This window comes from Trichomycterus rosablanca, chromosome 2, assembly GCF_030014385.1.
Source record: "Trichomycterus rosablanca isolate fTriRos1 chromosome 2, fTriRos1.hap1, whole genome shotgun sequence".
In the NCBI taxonomy this organism is placed as follows: Eukaryota; Metazoa; Chordata; class Actinopteri; order Siluriformes; family Trichomycteridae; genus Trichomycterus; species Trichomycterus rosablanca.
The window spans coordinates 28,066,668-28,085,451 of NC_085989.1; the positions used below are offsets into that span (position 1 = coordinate 28,066,668).

Consider the following 18,784-nt stretch of genomic DNA (forward strand, 5'->3'; position numbering starts at 1 on the left):
GCCGCCTCCAGCTCCCTCTTCTTTCTTTTAGTCAATGCCACTGCCTCCAAGCCATATAACATAGCAGGCCTCACTACTGTTTTTTAAACTTCACCTTTCTCTGTGGCAGACGCCCTTTAATTACAAAACACTCCTACCACTCTACACCATCCACTTCACCCTCTTTGTACTATCTTCTTTGCCTCTCTACTACACTCTCAATTACTTCGTACACTTGATAATAAAACAGCAGCTCTTGATTTGTACCAATGCTTACTTAAATGCAGTATAAAAAAGGAAAACAAGTCCTTCACACATGAATGTAATGCATTGTGACACATTGCTATCTTTTATTTACCGAAATGTCACAGTTACACCAGAACATGAGGACAATCAGTTATCTTTATTTCCAAATGGTTGTCAAACATGTGAATGAGAGAGGGAATACCTTACGGTTCAATCTTTTATAACTACAACGCTCCATCAAACACAGATGCAGATTCCGGTTGCAGTGTATAGTCCATCTCCTGTACATGATGCTGCTCCGTTTGTTATTTCCTCCAGTGCTCATCACTGAAGTAGGAAAGTAAAAGATAAAACTAAATATTACATTGCAGCCCTGAGTCTTTTATCTCTGGGGCTAGATTTTCCATGCTTAATCAAGCATTGCAATATCAAAGGCACTCTCACCCAAAAACCATTTTTAATGATTAGGCGTTTGATTCAACAGTCATTTGGATCAGTAACACAAGACCCAGTTGGTATTCGGTTTTCAGTGCTTCAAAGTACAAAATGAATTACAAAAAGCTGCAACAGTAGGTAAAATGCAACATGTACAACCAAGAATGGTTCTAGTTTTGCCACTTTTGCAAAACAAATGTAATTGAATAGTCCAACAGTTTAAGGACAAAAAAGCCACACCACTGTTCCTAACGCAAAGTTCAAAAGCCTGTAGCTATAATGGTACGAGGGTGTGTTCGACATGACATGGGTAACATGCATATCTATGAAGGCACCTTTAATGCTGGAACATTTTGGAGCAACATTCGCTGGTCTCTAGATCTTGTTTAGGGAACTTTCTGAATGTGTCATGCCCCATTCTGCATGTTACAACAGTGTGGCTTTGTATTAGAGAGTGCAGGTGCTAGACTGGCCAGTTTGCAGTCCATACCTGTCTCTCATAAAAATGGGGGGGGGGGGGGGGGGATTTGAATGTTCAGTTCCTATGTAATTAAAGAATGTTGTTAACAGCAAAGTTGATGTAACACAGTGGTGAACAAGTCACATGTTCCATACTTTTTAAAGTGTGTGGCAGCCATCCAATTTAGAATGAATGTGTATTTACTAAAAGAAATGTTAAAACCTTAACCATTTTGACTTGCTTGAATTGCAAATTGTTGTGGTCTATTTGTATTTTCCTACTGTCCCAACTTTTAGGAATTTAGTTTGTATAAGTCAGATTGTATACAGATTCTTACACACTGGAAAATTTACAAAAACACGGTATTATCACGGTATTGGCTCACAAACTGCTAATCTTGTTGGCCTTTGTGTCAGATTATACTCTGGTCTAGAAGGTTTCATAGTTGGCAAATGTAGTAAAGCAGGTGTATACAAACAAAAACATTACACCAGGCAACACAATCTGGGCCTTTAAGATAGCAAAATATTGCACACAAAACGTAAAATTCCCCGTCATCAATTTCATATTAAACTTCTTTTTTAAATAATATAAACAATCACATCACTGGTAAATATTTGTTCTTCCCCCCAGGAAATTCAAAGACATCCAAGTATAGTTCATCCTATTTAAAATACTTTTTATATTTTATTTATTAATTCATTCTGGGAAAATAAATCCAATCCACCCCTTTTATGTCGTATAGTAACATCGCATACACATTTCACCTTTACTTTTCCACCCACCACTCTAAATTGGTAAAGTCCTGTAAAAGGTATTTTGACCCCCATTCCATTGAAAGGATGCTCAGGATTTAGCCAAAAATTCCTTGGTTGTAGTGTTATATTTTGTTGTTGTATTTGAACATTCATAAACAGACACACAAACTGTAATCCAGCAGTGGCAGAAGCAGCAAATTTCTGCTGAGGTTTAAGAAGCAATCACAGACGGAGAGACTCTCCAAACTCCCACTGTTAACAAAGGAGTGCTTTACCATTTTACTTTATGCTTATTCTGGTAAGCTACTGGTTTCATGTGAAAAACAGGAAAAAGCATTCTTATTGGCTTTAGAGGAATAAACATTGTCTGGTTGTCATACATCCTTCTGAGACCTCTCACACAGACAAGGTTCTTTAGTCAGTAGTTTGATGTCATACTGCATTAAGTACCTCCTCAATTGTGTTTTCTAAAGATCCAAAAATGAGATATTTTACAGGGTGACATTTCCTCTCTTGTATATCCATCCGATTGATCACATTGTACATAGTAATTATCTTTTGTATTTTTTGTTTTATTTTGCAGATGTCACTTGTGCAGCTCCATCCTGCTGCCAGGCAAACACTCAGCGATCCAGCCGTGCATCCCGCAGCCACAGTCTTGAGCGGGGTTAAGCAGTGGTGGCCAGCAGGTGCAGGGTGGAGTTTAGAGTTTGACTGACAGATTGACTCTCAATGGCAAGCTTTAGAGCTCCTTTCCACTGTCAGAGTATGACACAGCAGCGGCAAAGACGCTGACCCCCTCCATGCACTGAGGGAGGAGGTGTGACTGGGGCAAAGTAGGCATGGACCTTAATATCAGGGAGATGAGCCTAGAGAGAAGGAAAAACAAAAACATTAAGCAGCATATCAGTAGCCTGGTTAGATTAATGGTACATCAATCAATCATCTCCTTTACAGTAGACCAGTAACAATAATGTACTGAAAATAAAGCCTTTATGATTATTTTTTATATTGGAAACAGTATAGTTTAAACAGGGAGCAGTGTATTACTCACACGAATGCGTTTGATGCCCGCACGAGTGACTTGCTGGCAGTCATAGAGCTCAATGCGCTCAAGGCGTTGGCAGCTCTTCAAGTGTTCCAGAGTAATGTCAGTGATCAGTGGGCAATTATCCAGTTCGATCACCTGCAGCCGCTCCTGACCACACACACTGCTGCTCAGGTGTCTGATGCCATCATCTGTTATCAGCTCACAATGCGACAGGCTCTGGAATACATACAAAAAACGACCATACAAACAAAAGAGAATGACGTTACAATTGTTCAGTATATTAATATACTTCATATACCACACACAAAAGCACAGGAACAATGGAATGCACTCACCAGAGCCTGAAGCCGAGGGCAGTGGATTGAAAGCTGAACCAATGTGTTATCAGTCACCTAAAAGGTTATTTATAGAAACACAACCATAATAAAAAGTTTGACATGATCATGCAAAAGTATTTTAAAGATGCATTAGACATAGTTCAAAACTACAAACCTAATTTCCGGAAAAGTTGGGACATTTTGTAAAATGCAGTAAAAACTATAATCTGCTATTTGTTAATTTTATTGACCCTTTATTTAACTGACAAAAGCACAAGGGAAAGATTTCCAATGTTTTTCATTGACCAGCTTCATTGTATTCTGGAAATATAAACAAATTTAAAATGTAATACCTGTAACACACTCAAAAGAAGTTGGGACAAGGGCATGTTTAGCGCAGTGTTCCATCACCTTTCTTATTACTTTTTAATTGTTTGGGAACTAAGGATTTGAATTGTTGCAGTTTTACAAGTGTAATTTTTGATTCACTGATTCATCAGACTTTTGCTGCTCAACAGTCCATAATCGCTGTTGTCTGATTGTTCTCTTCATGATGCGCCATACATTTTCAACAGACAGGCCAGTCAAGCACATGCACTCGGTGTCTACGAAGTCATGGCATTGTTTTGCTTAAACAACCATGAACTTCCCAGGGGAAAAAAAACATTGCCTTGCAGACCGCATATGTCTTTCAAAAATTCCAATATAGTTAGGTGGTAATGCTACCCTTACACACATTCAGTTCACCCATGCCATGGACATCAAAGCACCCCCTTACTATGTCAGATGTTGGCTTTTGCTGATGGTTTGGATGGTCCTTTTCATCCTTGGCTTGGAGCAATAAACAACTATTAATCCTAAAAAGGAGCTGAAAAGTGAGCTCCTCTGACCACAGCAAACATTTCCATGTCTGTCCAACTGAGATGAGCTAAGGCCCAGAGAACATAAAATTGATATGGATTCTGTTAAATGACAACAGTTTTCCAAAGTACTCTTGAACCCATGTGGCTACATTTATCACAATATGGTTCTAAAGTCATACACATTCAACAGTGCTGTCCAGCCTTACCCGTCACAAACTGAGACTATGTAAAGCATAGTCTGTCCTCGTTTGTGTGGTGACCAGTTTTTGCCTATTTTCTGGTGGCTAGCTGATAAAGCAGTTTGACAGAATTTTTCAAGAGTAAAAAGACTGTGAATTATACTGTGCTTTAACACTCTAACATCAACACTCTAACACTCAGATCATAATGGTCAGACAACTGGGTTAAAGGACACAAAGACTATGGCACCTGGCACAGACCAACAGAATGACTACTGTGTCATAAATTGCAAATTATTTAATACTGGTGATGATAAAAATGTGTCACATCACACAGAGCATTGAACCCTGCTATGAACGGGGTTGCTCAGACACAGGCCAGTCAAGTGCCCACTTCTGTCGACTGTCAAAAACATCAGAACTGAACATCTGAGCAATGGAAGAACGTTGACTGGTCAGACAAAATGTGGATGGCCAAAGATGGTGCACTTTTTACCCAAGGAAGATATGTAACTAGAATGCTCTGTAGAATGATCCACCTTGCAACATACCGAAATAAGGCTGGTAATGTCCTGATACCAGATACCACAGTACTCCTTCAGATGTCTTGTGAAGTTCATGTCTTGGGGTAGAGCAGTTTTGGCTGCATATTAGGTGGGTGGTTCTAAAGTTTTGACTCATCATTGTATATAAGCAAAGAGCCAAACTGGATGTTTTTTAGTTAGCAGGATTGTTATTACTCCAAAATGTAAGATATTAGTGTATGTACACCCAAACACTGGTACTGGCAAAGCTTTTGTCAGGGCCATAAGTCACTGATAATGCCGAATAAGGTTTCAACTCACCAAAATACATTCTTCTAAATCCATTTTTTCCAATTCATGGCAATTCTAAAAAGAAAGAGAATCCACAGTTAAGAGAACGTCTGATAATTTATTCAACCTTTAAGTCATTTGGGGAAAAACAGAAAAAGAAACATGATCAAATACACTCACCCTTGCCAGAACAGTAAAACCAGCATCAGTCACATGAGAGCATCGGGCAGCTTCCAGAATTCTACCAAATAAAAAAAAAGCACATCAAAGAAAGTGTGTGCGTGAATGTGTGTACGTGTCTGTGTAAAGCCTTACTTTAGCCTTTGGCAGTTGTGGCCGAGTGCTGTTAGAGAAGCGTCAGTAATGTTGCTGCAGCCAGACATGCAGACCATCTGAAGCTTGTGACAGCCTCGACATAAACTCACAAAGCCATCGTCTGTTATCTGCTGTAGAAAATGAACACAAGCCATGTAAAAATGTGCCAATATCTCCTATAGTTTTAATCTAAGATCTACTGTGTTTAAAGTCAAGAGCATTTATATATAAAATATAGGTATAGGAATAAAAAAAATCTATATTGTTTATCTCAAGGCAATAATTACTATTGTCAAGGCCTTAGAAATAACAACTTCAATCTAGATAACATAATAACAACAACAATAATAATAATTATTATTATTATAATACACAAACCTGCAATTTTAAAACAAAATCAACAGACATTTTATGTTTAGCATGAAAAGAATAGCAGCACATCCAGGTGAGGTTTATCTCACCTCTGCAATACGTGCTCTTTTTAAAAAGAATTAAAACACAATGCACACAAACTAAAGAAAAATTTATTAATGAATATAAATAACTACAATTAACTATTACAACAAATGAGTAATATCAATGTAAGTTGCAATATTAACAAATTATGTATCATGTGAAATAAAGTAAGAATGCACCATAATATCAGAATGGAGCTCATATTCAACCCTCTTGTTGTCATCCTCTTTCTTTTTCACCATCAACTTTTCAAGCAACTGTTTATTTATTAAATCGGTTCCTCTCATAATAGGTCTAATTTAAGAGAGCTACAGTTTGGTTATCTGGGCTTCGAGAGAGGTGTTAGGTTTGATTTGGTGGAGGATACATTTGTTTGTCTTTTTTGCCATTGATAATTGCTATCAGTAATCTTCCTGTCCTACTTCTTAACTGTTCAGCTTTCACGTCTATAAAAAAACCACATAGAGGACCATAGTCTGGACAATTCTAATCTTTGTTTGGATGGACAAATCCTGGATATCCTTTCCAGTTCGTTTATACTTGTTGTTGTTCTATACAGTCTGTGTGGTTTTTCCAGACCGATGTCCTGACTGCTAGATATTTTGCTGTTAATAACTGATCCAAGTAGACACAAGCTGTTAACCATTTCAACATCACCTCCATCAATGGTGAAGTTCATGGTCTTTTCTGTTGTGAAGACTTTTTTCTTATTATTATCGAGCTGAAGTCCTTTTTTTTTTTACTGTGTTCAGGTCATTCTGATTTTCTGCTATGAGTGTTGTTGTTCGCATTTCAAAGCTTATAGATGTTTTTTTCATTTCTAATTCCTCATTGGAATTTTCTCTGCAGACTGCAACCCCTCCCTAATCTGGCTGAAACATGTAGTCACTAGTCGCTTTTTTAACCAACCAGTGCTGGATTTTTACTAAAGGTTGTACTGATTTGTTTAGCCACTCTATAGTGAAATTTAAATTAGAGATACATGCATAATGTACATAAATGTATTTTTTTTGTGATATATATTGAAATCATCTAGCTTTACTAATGCAATGAAATCAGCTTTACACTAATTAACCATTAAAGGCTTACTGTGCAGGATTGCATGTTGATTGTCACAAGCTCCAGGCAATGCTTCTGAATATGTTTCAGTGCAGTATCATCCAGCTGAAACACACACACACACACACATCTGCTCTCACAAACAGACACACACTACCAGATTTTTACCCCCTATACCTCTCCAACCCCCTGTCTGAAAAGAAAAAATGCCTTATTGTTTTTTAAATATTACAACTTTATTATTGAAGTCAATTACAAAATAAACATTAAACAATGTTGTCATAGCCCCCTCTTAAAGTACTTTAAATGATTGGTCAGCAAAAGAACAACCTCAATACTCAAACATGTGTTACACTAAACATATCTGTGCAGAACCATTGCTATTAACAATTCTTTGTTACACCTGTGTCCCCACAGCAGACGTAAATTGTCATAAAGTTAGCAATAACAAAGCCCATCCATTTAAAGGGATGAAATGATATGATCAGTTTTACTGTCATTGAAAACTGGCTTTTCATAGAAAACTATTGTCAAGCCTGCAGAGAATTTATAGCAGGACCTTCGTAGTATAAAGATATAGCATGTGGTTGGGGTATAAGCTTCTTAATAATGTGGAATAAATAATGAAACCCAACCAATTAGATAAAATCAAGTACCAGTATCAATTATTAGGCATTACTTAAAAGTTCTGATAGCAGAACTGTATCAAAAACGTTGAAAGTGGAAGTGAGACATACCTATGATGTAGTGGGTGTATTTGTACCTGTGTGCAGCCTCTGAGGAACAGTGCTTTGAGGCCAGTGCATCCACGACTAAGTGCCTCAATGCCATCGCGTGTGATCTGATCACACCAGGACAGGTTGACATTCTCCAACATGCGACAGCCCTCACTGAAATAGCAATGACAACAGAAATGAAAAGAAGAAAACACTGTACACACACTTTGATCTCTTCAGATTCTAAAAAGCCTTAATAAGCACGGTGGCTTAGTAGGTAGCACTGTCGCCTCACAGCAAGAAGGACCTGGGTTCGATCCCCAGGTGGGGGGGTCCGGGTCCTTTCTGTGTGGAGTTTGCATGTTCTCCATGTGGGTTTCCTCCGGGAGCTCCGGTTTCCTCCCACAGTCCAAAGACATGCAAGTAAGGTAAACTGGACAAAATTGTCCATGATTGTGTTTGACATTGAACTTGTAAACTGATGAATCTCGTGTAACGAGTAACTACAGTTTCTGTCATGAGTGAAACCAAAGTGTAAAACATGACATTAAAACCCTAATAAATGAATAAATAAACAATAAAACACAAAAATTACTATAAAGTACAAGTGCCAAAATTTTTTTTTGTTTTTTTTAAGATTAAGGGTGTTTCATTAACAGGACATTTAAATATATAAATTAAGTAAGTTCTGACCCAATCGACATTTTATGTGGTATATAAGTTGTCAAGACATGGCACTCCCACATGGATTTCTACATGTTTTGTAGAACCTGCTCACAAATATTTGCTTAATTAATTAATCTGAGGATGTCAGTATCATATCAGTATAGTAAGTAATAAGTAGAAATGTACACATTATTACAAACAGTTTAAAAAACCTAATTTCGTTACATTCTGGATGAGGTAATAACTGCCAATTCCTTAAAGGGTGTGTGCATACAGTGCCTTGCAAAAGTATTCAGCCCCCTTGAACTTTTCAACCTTTTGCCACATTTCAGGCTTCAAACATAACGATATGAAATTGTAATTTTTTGTGAAGAATCAACAACAAGTGGGACACAATCGTGAAGTGGAACGAAATTTATTGGATATTTTAAACTTTTTTTAGAAATAAAAAACTGAAAAGTGGGGCGTGCAATATTATTCAGCCCCCTTGCGTTAATACTTTGTAGCGCCACCTTTTGCTGCGATTACAGCTGCAAGTCGCTTGGGGTATGTCTCTATCAGTTTTGCACATCGAGAGACAGAAATTTTTGCCCATTCTTCCTTGCAAAACAGCTCGAGCTCAGTGAGGTTGGATGGAGAGCGTTTGTGAACAGCAGTTTTCAGCTCTTTCCACAGATTCTCGATGGGATTCAGGTCTGGACTTTGACTTGGCCATTCTAACACCTGGATACGTTTATTTGTGAACCATTCCATTGTTGCTTTATGTTTTGGATCATTGTCTTGTTGGAAGATAAATCTCCGTCCCAGTCTCAGGTCTTTTGCAGACTGCAACAGGTTTTCTTGCAGAATGGTCCTGTATTTGGCTCCATCCATCTTCCCATCAATTTTAACCATCTTCCCTGTCCCTGCTGAAGAAAAGCAGGCCCAAACCATGATGCTGCCACCACCATGTTTGACAGTGGGGATGGTGTGTTCAGGGTGATGAGCTGTGTTGCTTTTACGCCAAACATAACGTTTTGCATTGTGGCCAAAAAGTTCGATTTTGGTTTCATCTGACCAGATCACCTTCTTCCACATGTTTGGTGTGTCTCCCAGGTGACTTTTTATAGATATCTTTGAGAAATGGCTTTCTTCTTGCCACTCTTCCATAAAGGCCAGATTTGTGCAGTGTACGACTGATTGTGTCCTATGGACAGAGTCTCCCACCTCAGCTGTAGATCTCTGCAGTTCATTCAGAGTGATCATGGGCCTCTTGGCTGCATCTCTGATCAGTCTTCTCCTTGTTTGAGCTGAAAGTTTAGAGGGACGGCCGGGTCTTGGTAGATTTGCAGTGGTCTGATACTCCTTCCATTTCAATATGATCGCTTGCACAGTGCTCCTTGAGATGTTTAAAGCTTGGGAAATCTTTTTGTATCCAAATCCGGCTTTAAACTTCTCCACAACAGTATCTCGGACCTGCCTGGTGTGTTCCTTGGTCTTCATGATGCTCTCTGCGCTTTAAACAGAACTCTGAGACTATCACAGAGCAGGTGCATTTATACGGAGACTTGATTACACACAGGTGGATTCTATTTATCACCATCAGTCATTTAGGTCAACATTGGATCATTCAGAGATCCTCACTGAACTTCTGGAGTGAGTTTGCTGCACTGAAAGTAAAGGGGCTGAATAATATTGCACGCCCCACTTTTTAGTTTTTTATTTCTAAAAAAAGTTTACAATATCCAATAAATTTCGTTCTACTTCACGATTGTGTCCCACTTGTTGTTGATTCTTCACAAAAAATTACAATTTCATATCGTTATGTTTGAAGCCTGAAATGTGGCAAAAGGTTGAAAAGTTCAAGGGGGCTGAATACTTTTGCAAGGCACTGTAACTAACACACTTTTGAATGCTGCAGGTATCAACAAAGCTAAAGTTAATGATTGTGCCATAGCTTCAATGTAGGCTAAACATTTACCCAATATATGCTTAAGGCTATATTTGGTTAAAGTGGTTCATAACTAAGCAAATGTTAGAAAGACAGTTTGATAGTTTAAAAACAAAGGTTTTTTGAAAGCCAATTAATTATTCTCAAAAATGCTATGTGGGATCTTCTCTACTGTCCTAGTTTGCTTTAATACCAAACACTGCTAAATGATCTTAATAAATGAGGCACAGAGTTGAAAAGATTAAATAAAGTAATGACATACACTAAGATTATAACTGTGGTGGAGATGGTGTTTAACGGATTGTGAAAGTTCCAAGGCTATAAGCAGCTAGTTTCCGGCGGTTATGTCAATGCCTTTAGTTTTTATGAAGACACCACAGACAGAATAAATCAAAATGCTAAAAATATTATTATACAAAGCGGTTAGAACATACAAATGAATGAAAAATAAATAAAAACCAAAGCAGAATTAGAAAGGTACGACTGTGTAGGTTTTTAGCTGCAATTTGACGTTAGGTACATTATGCGATAGGCTACTCCCAAGTTCCAGATTTTGAGAGCCATGACACCAAATGTCTTGCCCCCCACTGACTTGAAACTTCGATACAGATAGAAGTCTGTGGCTAGAGGATCTAAGGGTATGTCCCAGAGATTAGGGATGGAGTAATTCATACAAATAAGGAGGGGCAAGATTCTGAAGAGCTTTGTAGCTGAGATGTACTGTTTTGTATTGGATTTGGAATGTTATTGGTAACCAGTGAAGTGATCATATGGGAACAATTCTTGGTCTGAGAAGATACCCTTGTTGAGTTTTTTATTTAATCTATGTTTTATCTGAACACAAGAGTATTTTTGTTCATGTGATTAGAAATAAACTTATTTATACAAAGTTTAGAAGTGTAATTTCCCAGTGCACTAGCACATACACAACACACAAGCAAGCCGAGAAGGTTTAGCACACTCTTCTCTTACAACTGTGCAGCTGATGGCCACTTCTTTTTACCAAACAGAGGTAATCTAAGTAAGTAAGTAAGTGATTGACTAAATGGGTAAGTGTATGATGACCTACAATGAATTGGTGACCCACCACAAGTCTGACCAGGATAAAGCAGTTAGTGGAAATGAATGAACCCTGATCAGGTTGTTTTCCTGCCTTATGCGCAGTGTTATTGAGAGATGTGAGACACACAGAGAATCTGATCAACTGATAACTGAACACGCCTGTTATCCTTACTAAATCTTAAATAACAAGCAGAGCTTAACAATCTTTAATAAGTTTAACACAAGCATTATTTAAGATAACTAATCACTTCTGAACTCATGACATAAGCTTGCATATTTTTGTGAAAACATCCAAACACTGTCACTCACCTTAAGGATTTAAGTGCATGGTTGGTGATGGACACGCATGACGTAAGGTCGAGGTGGCGGAGTTTGGAGCAGAACTTGCTGAGGCTGATGCAGGTTGAATCTGTAATCTTAGTGCAGCCATTTAGGTTCAGATGCTCTATGTTACGACAGTTCTGAGCAAAAGTCCTGCCAACAATGACCACATAATATTCACACTTAAAAATTCTTTCTGAATTCTGTCGGTCACAAGCGGTGAGCACAAGTCGTTTCATGACAGCATCTGAGCAATAAATGAAATTGTGCTCTTAGTATGAAAGTTCATTCTTTCTGGTCTGTCACCAATTATAGACCTAAAGGTTTTCTGTATGCCACTTTTCATCCTCATAAGCAAGACACACAAATCATTTGAATTGTTTTGAAAATAAAGGCATATATTGTAAATGTTACTACAAATGTTTTCACTAGAAATGTTTCTGATTAGCAGCCAGAAATGCATCAAAAAGTTTTTTCCACATCAGCCTGGTGATTTTTATATTATATATTATAAAATACTTTTAAATATTATTTGACTACAAAATAATCACCACACCAACATTTGTTTTGCTAAATGAAAACTTACAAAAAACTATTGTCCATTATGTAAAGATTATACACAGAATATAATCATGCAAATGTAGTAGTAGCTTCTTGACCTATAGGCTGGCATGTTGTATAGAAAGGTCTCAAAATGTAATCTATGCTGAGGTGCTTAATAATGCAAACTTAGGGTAAGGCTTACTTCATGGAGGCGTCGCCCACGCTGAGACATCCTCTCAGACTCAGCTGCCTTAAAAAGCCACCACATCTTTTTGAAATGTTCTCCACCACACGTCCCTGAACAAGAGAGACCAGAGATCAAGGAAGACATCAGATTAATAGCAAGAATATCAATGCCTACAATGGCAATGCAACTACCGTATATTTTTATATATTCTACTGTGTTGATTATTGTTACACTGTGTTACAAGTTTACCTGGTGGTACTTAAATCCACAACGTAAAAATCGGACCAAGATTAATCATTTCTCTTACCTTTATGACCTATAATCTGTACAATTCAATCAAAAAACTAACTAAAATGTTGAGGAAGGAAAACAACTTACAATAATAAGGTTGCATAAATATGCACAACCTTAATCTAATACTTTGTTGAAACCCTTTTGATTTTAGGGCAGCATTTAGTCTTTTTGGGTAGGAGTCTATTAGCATGGCACATCTTGGAAATATTTGCCCACTCTACCTTGCAAAAGCGCTCCAAATCTGTCAGATTGCACAACTCTTTTCAGGTCACCCCACAGACTTTCAATAAGATCCAGGTCCAGGCTCTAGCTGGGCCATTCTAAAACTTTGATCTTCTTCTGGTAAAGCCATTCTTTTGTTGGTGTGGAGGCTTTGGGTCATTGCTGTGCCTAAAGGTGGAATTCTTAATCTTCTGCTTTTTAGCTGAGGCCTGAAGGTTTGTGCCAAAATTGGACTGCTTCACTGAGGGTATGGTGTTCTTTTGGTGATGCGCAGTGTTGTTTTTGTGCCAGATATACCTTATGAAATCATGGCCAAAAAAAATCTATTTTTTTTATTTATTTATATTTTTTCCCCTTTTTTTCCTCCCAATTTTTATCCCCCAGTCTAGTCATGTCCAATTACCCTGATTGCATCCTCTATACTGATTCGACCCTTCACCGCTGACTGAGGACGCCTCTCAACTGACATGCACAGTACACACAGTCAGTACAGATAGTGCATTTTTCACCTGCACGAGTCAAGTTCATACACTTGACGGGCACTGTGCACGGAGGGCCACACCCCCATCAGCATTATTCCTCAGCCCTGTGCAGGAGCCTTCAGTCAGCCAGCAGGGGCCGCAGTCACACCAGTTATGAGGACCTATGATCCGACTAACAACCCTGAACAACAGCCAATCGTTGTTCATACTGCCGCCCAGCCTAGTCGGAAAGGCAGAGCTGAGGTTCGATACGTTGTATTCGAAACCCCAACTCTGGTGAGCTAGCGTACTTTACCGCTGCGCCACCTGAGCGGCCAAAAAGTTCAATCTTGGTTTAATCAGACCAATAACACATTTTCACACATCTTTTGGCAGACTTGATGAAGGTATTTGCCAATGGGCTTGGATGTTTTCTTGCCATCCTACCCCACAACCCAAACATTTGAAGAATATGAGAGACTGTTGTCACAGAAAGTACACAACCATTACTTGCCAAAAATTCCTGCAGCCCCTTTAATGTTGTAGTAGTTCTCTAGGCAGCCTCCCAGATCAGTTTTATTCTTGTGTTTTTGATCAATTTTGGAGTGATGTTTAGTTCAGTGTTGTGCCATATTTTATCCACTTCTTGATGCCCGTCTTCACCATGTTCCATTGTATATGTGATGCTTTGGAATTTGTTGTACCCTTCTCCCGCCTAAGTAAATGCCAGGAGAATCCTTCTAGAAGAGCTGAACTTAATATGGGGTTAATCAGCCTTACTTTAATTGATGGTAGATGTGTACTCAATACTATTAAACATTATTTTTTTATGTGATCGGTTAATTCTGAACACTGCCACATCACCAATATGAGGGCAGTTTGTTTTTCAACTGAAATGCACATATTAAAGAAATATAAAAATGATTCATCTTGGACTGATATTAATCACTAAAATTTGCCATGCATCCGAGATCAATCTTAGTAAGATCTAGCATCTCATTGCAAAATAATTAATAATATTTTTATGCATATGAATAGTTTATGCTGTTTATTATTTGTCTGGTAGGTAAGTCAGATTGTGAGGTACCATTTTAAGATTATTACAGTATTCACAATTTTTATGGCATCATACCAATATACATCCCACTGCTAATGAACACAAACATTGAAGCTGTGTTCCACACATTTTAGTTCAACTACACATAACTGTTTATGTTTATACCTCAATATCAGTCTGAAAGTTGAAAAGATCGATCTTCTGCCAGTTGCTTCCATCTAGGGCTAGAACATTCCATGCCTTAAAGTTTGCCAATGAAAAGAAACAAAGAAAAAACAAAGGGTATTATAAAACCCATATTTTGGGGTTATAATGTTTTAATCTAAGGTGACACAGTTTGGTGGAACGTACCTTGGAGACCTGAGCACACCTACATAGTGTAACCACATCAAGATAGGAGAAAATCCTAAGAAACCCAAAAGATAGTATGAATAACATTACACATATAAGATTGCACTTTTTACATGGTGTCTAGTACAATTCAATTTTGGACACAAAGAACAAACAGATTTATGCTTACCTAAGCAAAAGCTCTTTGGGAAGCTTTTTATTGATTGGTGCTTCATCACTGTTTGAGAATACCTGTATAACCAGAGAGATTCAGTCAGTCATTTTTGAAATACCATTTGAAAAAACTCTAGCACACATGTGGTAAACGGTAATTGCCTGTGACTTTAGTTTGTATACACATCAGCATTTAAGGACACTGCAAAAACAGTGCTTCCAAGTTAATTTTAAGTATTTCAAACTGCAGTAGGTAACTATTTGGTTAGGAATATAGTTGATAACATTTTGTGACAGTAAAGAAAAGTGCTTCAAATCACTGTTATTGCACTACTGCAAGTCACCCTGGAAAGTCAGGTCAAATTTGGCAGTGGATATTAAAACTGATTATGGATGAATGCCACAACTTTAGATACTGATTCAATTCTACTGTCTTGCCACTTGCAACCATTAAATAAATTAAAATACATTAATAAGCTACAAAATGTACCTTAAAATTGGCTTACAAAAGGGTACAGTGGGCTTACAAGAGACTAAAAAAGCCAAGCATTTATTATCATCATCATGCTGGGATAACATGGATTGTCAGATTTTGCACAAACATCTGGAGTCTGTGCCAACTCGTATGCAAATATCCACCATGTTAAGGGAATTGCTATGCTTACAGAAAATGAAAACATTAACAGACAGCAATGATTTGCAACACCTATAAACCCCATATTCAGAAAAATTGGGATATTTTGTAAAATGCAGTAAAAATAAGACTCTAATTTGTAAATTCTCTTGAATCTTCTCTGGGCCTGAGCTCATCATAGATGGACCAAAAGACAGTGGAAATGTATTCTGTGGTCAGATTAATCCACATTTCAACTTGTTTTGGGAAAAACGGACATCGAGTTCTCTATGCCAAGTACAAAAAGGTTCATCCAGACTGTTATCAGTGAAAAGTGCAGTTGGTACCACTTATGCGATGGGGTATATTGGGATTTTATTGGGATTTTAGAGAGACTCTTCCCATCTTTTACAAGAAAGTCTGTGGTTATTTCAGCAAAACAATGCCAGGCCTCATTCTGCACCTGCTACTACAGCGTGGCTTCGTAGACACAGAATGTGTGTGCTTGACTGGCCTGCTTGCAGTCCAGATCTGTCTCCTATTAAAAATGAACCATGCTTCATAAAGAGGAGAATTACACAAAAGCGACTACAAACTATTGACCAGCTGTAGTTTTGTATCCTGCAGGAATGGAGAAAATTTTCACTTGCACAACTGCAATAATTAGTGTCCCCAGTTCCTAAACCATTAAAAAGTCTTATTAACAGGACAAGTGATGAAACACCTTTCTGTAATCTTTTGAGAACTGAGAACACCAATGTTATTCATGCATGCAACAAGATGCAAAACAAAGATGCAGAAATATGCAACTGATGATTATTGTTACAAAGTCATTTGTTTTGGTTTAGCATTCATATGGCTTGTGTGCATGAGTAAATGTTTTGTTGTTTGTTTATTAGGATTTTAACATCATGTTTTACACTTTGGTTACATTTATGACAGAAACGGTAGTTACTCATCACACAAGGTTCATCAGTTCACAAGTTTATATCTAACACAGTCATGGACAATTTTGTATCTCCAATTCACCTCGGAGCACCCGGAGTAAACCCACGCGGACACTGGGAGAACATGCAAACTCCACACAGAAAGGACCCGGACCGTCTAAATGTTTTGTTGTGCTTGGTTGTGTAATGTAATTACTGCTGTAAATTCACCTTGTAGAATATTTTTAATTATGTTGGATTTGAATTGAAAAAAAAAATCTTATATATAAACACTCACTATCTTCAATTATTTATTATTTATTAATGTTTCAACGTCATGTTTTACAAACTTTGCTTACATTCATAACAGAACAGGTAATCACTGGTTACACAAGATTTATTAGTTCACAAGTTTAATGTCGAACAGTCATGGACAATTTCTCCAATTCACCTCACTTGCATGTCTTTGGACTGTGGGAGGAAACCGGAGCTACCGGAGGAAACCCACACAGACAGGGGGAGAACATGCAAACTCCACATAGAAAGGACCCAGACCGCCCCACCTGGGGACCGAACCCAAGAACTTCTTGCTGTGAGTGCTACCCACCGTGCCACCCCACTATTTTAAATAAATATGCCAAACATGATAATAATATAAGATACAACCAAAACTGATGTATAGTATAATTGATAAAGCAGCAGATTATTTTATTCATTTTTTTAAACAAATTTAAAGGTTTGCTGTGTAACATTTTCTGTTCATATTATTGTAAATAATGTTGAAATATCTGAAGAACATATTGCCTTTTTACTATTAAAGCAATTAAATCATACTGAGTGTATTGTATGTGCACAAAACATGGGTTGAGCTGAACTTATTGTTGTGTTTACACTTTACATCACAAGTTATGATGTAGATGCTTCCTCCCTAATGGCCCTGAATTTCTCAAACAAAAACATGGCCAATTCCCATGTCAAATATCATAGTTTGCTAAAAAGATAAACAAATTGTTCCAGTGCTTGTGCAGTTCAGCTTGTAAACACTAAATACCTTTTAATCCGTCTAGGACGGTGTGTTGGGGCCCAAACCCACAATTGTACTAATCGAATAGTATGTTACACTGTGAAAGCAGAACAGAATACCAGATCGCACAATACACTGCTCGCAGTGACGTTTGTTTTGACACATTTAGAACAGTAGTATGCTGGATTGGTGGCAGCACTCGGAGCACGTCTCAATGCCAGCTTGATCCAAAATCCACCTAGAGCTAAAGGGGTTCAGGCCTGGTGCCATCAGCAGAGGTTTTGTAGGGTTTGGATAAGATTGCACATCATAAACACGCAGCCAACCATCACGCCAAGCAAAAACAGCAGCTCTATCGGGTACAAAACAAACACAAGCAGACGCACAGATACAGATCGCAGATCACCGCCCTTGCCCGCTTGCTCGAGCGAGCGCACAATCAGATCTGCGGAGCTCCAGCGCACACAGCCCGCACATCGTGAGCAATGCGTTACCTCGAATCTGCCCTTGGTGATGCCGTTCATCTCCGCCGCCTTGTCAACAATAACACTGAGAGCGTAGGCGAGACGTCTCGGGTTTCTTACTGCTCTGTGTGCTCCTGGGCAGATTCAGAGAAACGCGTGTCCGCCTGGCCCACTAGCCGATGGTGCGTGTGTCGGTAAGCGGAGGAGTCCGGGGCTGCCCGCCGTCCGCGCCTTCCACCGCCAACCATGCCAGTCAAAATAACAATAATAACATGGACGGAGCAGTCTGCTGCTACAGCTGCTAACTGCGCTCTAACCTCACTTCCGCCTCACGAGCTGCTGGCCTGACTACATTTCCGCCCGCTCGCTTCCAAATTCCTCGGCAGTGTCTGCAGTGCGGGATTAATGTTCGAACACTAACAAAATAACACGCAGGTTTACAGTCCGAGCTGAGAGCTTCGCTAGGAGAACTGCAGCTGTGCACGCCTGCGCTTACGGGGTATTGGATGGTGGCACTGTGACGTCACTAATGCGGGAAAAACACGCGTGGCCGATTGTTTTGATAACGATCGTAGCCTGTGTGAACTAGTGATCGGCGGATAGCACTGATTGATTTGTATACATTAACATTTACATTTCAATTTTTTTAGCATTTAGCAGACGCTTTTATCCAAAGCGACTTACAGTATGCAGTCTAAGCAATTGAGGGTTAAGGGCCTTGCTCAAGGGCCCAACAGTGGCAACCTGGCAGTGGTGAGGTTTGAACCAGCAACTTTCTGCTTACTAGTCCAGTATCTTAACCGCCAGGCTACAACTGCCCTACAACTGTATACTTACAGGCTACAAATGTAGGCTACAATT

The 18,784-nt window shown here is 38.6% G+C and overlaps 1 protein-coding gene across 1 annotated transcript; it reads right to left on the minus strand.

The window, feature by feature from the left end:
• Positions 1-300: 300 nt before the first annotated feature.
• Positions 301-18,419, minus strand: fbxl2 (F-box and leucine-rich repeat protein 2). The gene is made up of 14 exons (XM_063013812.1): positions 17,954-18,419; positions 14,913-14,974; positions 14,744-14,798; positions 14,558-14,632; positions 12,374-12,468; positions 11,617-11,781; positions 7,697-7,823; positions 6,964-7,038; positions 5,419-5,549; positions 5,284-5,344; positions 5,134-5,178; positions 3,265-3,321; positions 2,933-3,145; positions 301-2,747 (listed from the first exon to the last, which is right to left on the minus strand). The coding sequence occupies exons 1-14, from the start codon at positions 17,981-17,983 to the stop codon at positions 2,640-2,642; spliced, it is 1,299 nt and encodes a 432-aa protein (XP_062869882.1). The 5' UTR covers positions 17,984-18,419; the 3' UTR covers positions 301-2,639.
• Between the last annotated feature and the right edge of the window lie 365 nt (positions 18,420-18,784).

What these genes read in the sequence shown, in the direction of transcription:
- fbxl2 (XM_063013812.1), bottom strand. Translation starts at nt 17,983, where the DNA reads ATGAACGGCATCACCAAGGGCAGATTCGAG. An exon ending in ACTTTCAGACTGATATTGAG is followed by an intron (nt 12,469 to 14,557) that starts GTATAAACATAA and finishes TCTCTTGTTCAG; the next exon opens with GGACGTGTGGTGGAGAACAT. An exon ending in GCCCTCGGCTTCAGGCTCTG is followed by an intron (nt 3,146 to 3,264) that starts GTGAGTGCATTC and finishes TATGTATTCCAG; the next exon opens with AGCCTGTCGCATTGTGAGCT.